Source organism: Ostrinia furnacalis, unplaced genomic scaffold (genome assembly GCF_004193835.3).
Source record: "Ostrinia furnacalis isolate ACB-3 unplaced genomic scaffold, ASM419383v2 OfSCF2811, whole genome shotgun sequence".
NCBI lineage: Eukaryota > Metazoa > Arthropoda > Insecta > Lepidoptera > Crambidae > Ostrinia > Ostrinia furnacalis.
In genome coordinates, this window is record NW_021133050.1 from 171,599 (window position 1) to 177,130 (window position 5,532).

A 5,532-nucleotide genomic window follows, 5' to 3' on the forward strand; every position below is an offset into this window, starting at 1 on the left:
GCTAACAAATACGTGCTATTGCGAGCTCGCTGATAGTTAATAAGTTCCAAAAAATCGTCAATTTCTCAACTCTCCTCTGTTACAACTCTCCTCGGTCTCCCCTAATTATGGGTTTCATGTCCTTATGGTTATGGGGGTCTATCATATGGAAGGCATATGGTTGTAAAAACGTCATTAAACAGCCATTCAGCGCTGTGATCTACGCGCTTTGCATATCAAACTTCTGGAATTCTCAAATTGCCGTCATAAAATATAACAGTGACACACACAGGGTTGCCCTTGCCAGGTAAAAAAACACAAAAGCCGGACCCGGTGCTTCATTTGGCCGGACATTTAACCCTAAAAGTCGGGCATACCTTACTTAATATGACTCGGATCGGGGAATGTCATCTTCGAATCGGGGTAGCCAACATCCCATGTCTATGTGTGCTCGATATTATTCTGTGGCTCGGCTTTCGACTGGCGGGGCAGCCACAGAAAATGCCTAACAAAAGCCGGACAGGCCGGACAAGATAATATTTGGCCGGACAGCTAAGTCCCTAAAAAGTCAAACATGTCATGTCCGGCTAAATCCGGACACCTGGCAAACCTAGACACACGCTTATTCAGCTTCGCCTCGCATTCATAACGCTGCTAAGCATAATTTAAGCAATTCAATTGTCTTCTGCGGTGCAACAATGCAGCGAGAGGTTGAATCAAAGCCATTGTTCGGAGCTAACAGAAGCCGCAGAAGCTGCATTGCAGCTTGTTTATAGAGAGAAAATTTTATAAACATGAATTGTTATTTTTAAAAATTCATAAAAACAAACATTTTTGTTCAGGCGTAGGTAATAAGATTTACGCAATTCGCAACGACGCATCAACTTTTCACAAGAGAACGAAATCGAAACTTAAAACTAAATCAGGAATCCGACGTTTTATCTCTAGACTCTAAACTTCAGTGGGGNGCACACTGGATCGAGCCCATACAAGGCGTTGGACATCGCTTCCTTTCTCAATGTTTTTAAAATAAAATGAGATTGCGTCAACGTAGCAACTTCAAATTTTTACAGTGTAAGGTTGACAAGTTTATCTTTCTAATTTGGTAGGTTTTACTTATTAAATAGCAATTAATATAGGTGAAAAAAAATCTCAAAATATAGTGATGAAAAACTTGTATTTATTGTTAAATTAAAAGCAAATACTTACTTCTTTTGGTCTATTTCCATATTTAAAGAGTGACATAATCTAACAATACCCTAAATTTATTCTCATTGAGTGTTAAAATTATGAAACAAATATTTTTGTAAACGCCTGATTTTTTATTGCACACAATCACTTTATTCGATTTTATCGAGCTTGATTTCATAATATTCTGTTAGCTGTTAGATACATACAAATGCAATTTTATAGGGTGATAAAATACCTTTAATTTAATTATTCTTCAACAAATGTAATATTAGAATCGTCTGAAACAAGGAGATTTTTAACTTCTATTAAATATTTGTGTTTAGTTTGTCTTTTTATATGACTGGATATGCTCTTGAGGAGANTTATAGGATCAGATAGTAATAACAGCGAATGTATTATGTCAGTATTACATATTTCTCTAGATAGTTTCCGAGTATGGTGCAGTCTTTGGTATCTAAATACTTTATGGCTTGCCTCTTGGGCATCTTCTGACAGCTGCCCTATTGGAATTATACCATTATATTTTATGATATCAGCACCATGAATTAATATTTTATGAACTGTAACTGGCATGTGATACCAGTCATATAATGAAACATAAAATTCCGCGGTCTCTTGTGTGTATTTTTTAAATGATTCTATGTTTTACATCATATCCAGAAGATATGGTTTGAAGTATGATGTAAAACCTTTTTATAAGTTGCTCATTAATGCCAGTGATACGGGCACTTATCTTATAATTGGTAAAAAAAGCACGAGCCGTATTCCCATCATTGGTCTTTCCTGAGCCCTGTTTAACAAAATCGACTAACAAACCCAACTCTCTTCTAAAATCCTGTTGTATTTGTTGTTTTCTTTCTTCTTTAATTTTTTTGTTTTCGTCCCCTCTCACTGACCATGATTTAAATGGGAGATTGTAAGCTATGTGTAGTATACACTCAAAACTTCTTATCCATGCATGGAGTGATGATGCCCCATACCCAAAGTGTTCTTCATTTGGTGGTTTTGTATTAATTAAATCTAGCTTATTCATGGAAAGTTGGTTAGCTCCACAAATAAAACATTTCATGGCGGATTTATTATCAGTCAAATCATTACATATTTTCGTATCAACCATAGTGAAATGTAATTTATAATCAACAGTATTATTATTATTAATTTTAAAAGGCTCCAAACTGGTTATTTGTTCCCTTATGTCATTATAACACTCCTTTGTTAACCTTTCATTTTCTTTTTCGAATCTAAAAAGAATTGGCCTACAATATCTCGATGAAGATGTTGCTGGATTTTGCCAAATTACAGATTCAGTATCAACATCATACAATTTGATTGGTACAAAACTGCACATAAACACCGATGAGTCATCAAAACCAGGGTCAGAGAAGCTGTGTTTATAAGTAGCCTGAGAAGAAGCACCATCACACCCCCATTTTAGTATTAATGTGTATTTATGAGACTCCTCAGTGTTAATACTAGTCATTTTCAATATTCTTGAAACAGTCAGGTCTAGAATATCTTGTAATCTAATTTTTACCTGAACCTCTGATACAATTATTGATTCAGAGGGCGGATAACAATCCTGTTTTGCTAACTGTATTTGATAATAGCTAGGTAATAAGTCGGAAGCTATCTCATTTACCGTAGATCTAATGTCAATATATTGTTGTTTTGTAAGATCATTATTTACGTACAGACGAAGAGCATCATCCTTGCATATCGATTTAGTTTCATTTGATAATAGACTTTCACAAAAACTTTTGATTGCCTCATTATACTCAGGATGGTTTTGAATGAAATCAAAAATAAACTTTGCATTGGAATCCATAAGATTTTTTGATGCTAAGTAATCGATATGCTCTTGAGGAGATTTCTTTAAATAATCAGTTCTACGTCTCTTCTGGCGATCACTTAGTTCTAAAAAATGTTTCCCTTTATTCGCATAATATCAGATTCTCAAAATATCAGATTCTTAATATATCAGATTATCAAAATAGCAGATTCTCAATGTAGCCAAAGTACAATCAAGACAACATTTATTTTTTAAATCATATTTATTTTTAAATATGAGACAAACACTTATTGAAAACAAAAAAAACCCAATAGATTTAAAAGTAAAGCGCTTTCAAATGATACCAAACACGGCATACTTATCTTAACTTTATTTTTTTACTGTACTCTGTATGTTTTGTCCACCAGAGGGCGCCACATTAGATTTTGTGAAACCCCATAATAGCCTATAAACCAGCGGACAATTTATTAAGACGCTTTAATGATAATGTCATTCGTCGAATTCTGTAATGTAGTTTAGAAGTTACGAGGGAACAGATGAACATACATACAGACATACATAGCCTGTCAAAATCATAACCCTCCTTTTGCTTTGCCGTAATAGTCGAGTAATAAGCATTCTTGATATTTATTTAAAGTAGACAACATGATCATTTCGGCTTCACCTCTACTTTCTGGACATCCTGTATAGGTAATACAAATATATTTTTCACGTTGAGTGTCCAATGTCGGTTATATTGAGATTCTGCTATTTTGATAATCTAATATTTTAAGAATCTGATATTTTGAGAATCTGATATTATGCGAATAAAGGAATGTTTCTGTGGAGTAGTACTTGAAGAAGAAGGTAAACTAGATGGACTTGGCGGACTACAAAACTGACTCCAATCAACAGATTGACTAAGCCAATCTACGTTTGTAGCTAAAAACTGGTTCTCACTGCTTCTTCTTGCGACAAACAGTGTTAATGAAATTATTTATTTTTTTCGATAGTTGTCTGAAAAATAAAATGTATAACTCAGTACCTATCTAACACAATCATAAATTAAAAAAAATTTACATACGAAATGTATGTGTAATAAATTCAACGACAATCTTTTGTGATGATGTGATTTTTTACTATGTCTGTTTTATAGTATTTCTTTATGTAGGTACATAAAGTATTAACTACGTTAGTACTCACCTCTGTTTATCTGAAGAGAGTGTATGCGAAAACAGCTCTAATATCCTAGCCAAAGAACTAGCGCGATCTTTCATAGTAGTTTTTAATAATGCATACAAATCACTATTTGTCTTGAGGTTTTCCATTTTAATTAGTATTTTAACTGAATTGCACACGAAATTGATTTGTAAACAATAATTACTGAGGCAAAGAACAAGGAAATCTATAGGAGGGTATACCGATAAAAATATTGACATACAATAAAATTCTTGTAATGTTTAAAACTTTCGCGAACCATATTTTATGTTCTTCACTGACATCATGTCGAACCCGTTAAAAGCCTTTAAATTAAAATAATATATCACAAACAACTCATTTAAACCAAATTAAACATCTTTGGTTTACCTGACATTATTTTAGTGTAACGAATTTGACTAAAGTGAATTTTGCTCTGTGGAAAATTGAGGCGCTTTTTTTTGGTTTTTTGTTATTTTCTAGAAAATAGGGATGAATAAGGGTCCAAAAACTGAGTAATAATATCGCCCACATTGTCATCTATCATCTCTCATTCATGGTTTGTTAAAGATTGCCCAAGATGTCAACTAAAATACGCAGTTTTCATTTCAAAAAATACCTTTTAAAAATACGTCAAAATAGCCAAGCTAGAAGTTTTTTAGGCACTCATTTTAACATACAAATTAAGATAATGGTATAAACTAATACATTATTAAGTACTAACATAAAACGAGTTAACGAAATTGGATAAATTGACAATACAAACAGAAGTCAGAAAATCCATGATTTTGACTTTGTTCACTTTACGGTCGCACCACATAGCTATGATAGTAGATCATGACTTGATATTAATGATATTTGATAGAATGAAGTCTCATCTTTCAACTTATATGCAAATCAGTCTTGTTTTAAGTAGTTGCATTTAAAGCACCATGTCCAACACCTTGTATGGGCTCGATCCACCGTGCGTTAAAAACTCACAGAAATACAACGTGACGTATTACGTAATTACTAAATTACTGTTTTCGTCCTTTGACCTGCGTTCAATTACAATTCTAATTACCTACTTGAAATTTTGCAATAAAAATAGCCTAAGATAGGTAGCTAAGTAATACATTATTATTATTCTGTGATGATAACACTGAAAGCCGCTGTTTTGGCAGATCTTTGAATTACATATTTTCTTTTAAAGTCGTAGTAGCCTCGTAACGACACACTTTTTTTTTAAATTTTATTTATTTTCTTTATTAGGAAAACATACAGCTTATTATGATACATGTAGAATAAAAATAATAAGTCTTACACAAGCCTATGAGTTTTCACTGATAATTTAAAATTGAAAAGACAGATTCACAATACTTAATTATCTAACTTAAACATTTTTTATCTAACTTTCA

General features: G+C 32.8%; 1 protein-coding gene across 1 annotated transcript; it reads right to left on the reverse strand.

Moving 5' to 3' along the window:
* Window positions 1-1,696: 1,696 nt before the first annotated feature.
* LOC114356509 (uncharacterized) lies at window positions 1,697-5,098 on the reverse strand. Its single transcript, XM_028309721.1, has 2 exons — window positions 3,776-5,098; window positions 1,697-3,093 (listed from the first exon to the last, which is right to left on the reverse strand). Exon 2 carries the CDS (start codon window positions 2,993-2,995, stop codon window positions 1,799-1,801), a length of 1,197 nt encoding a protein of 398 aa, XP_028165522.1. The 5' UTR covers window positions 2,996-3,093; window positions 3,776-5,098; the 3' UTR covers window positions 1,697-1,798.
* Window positions 5,099-5,532: the final 434 nt, after the last annotated feature.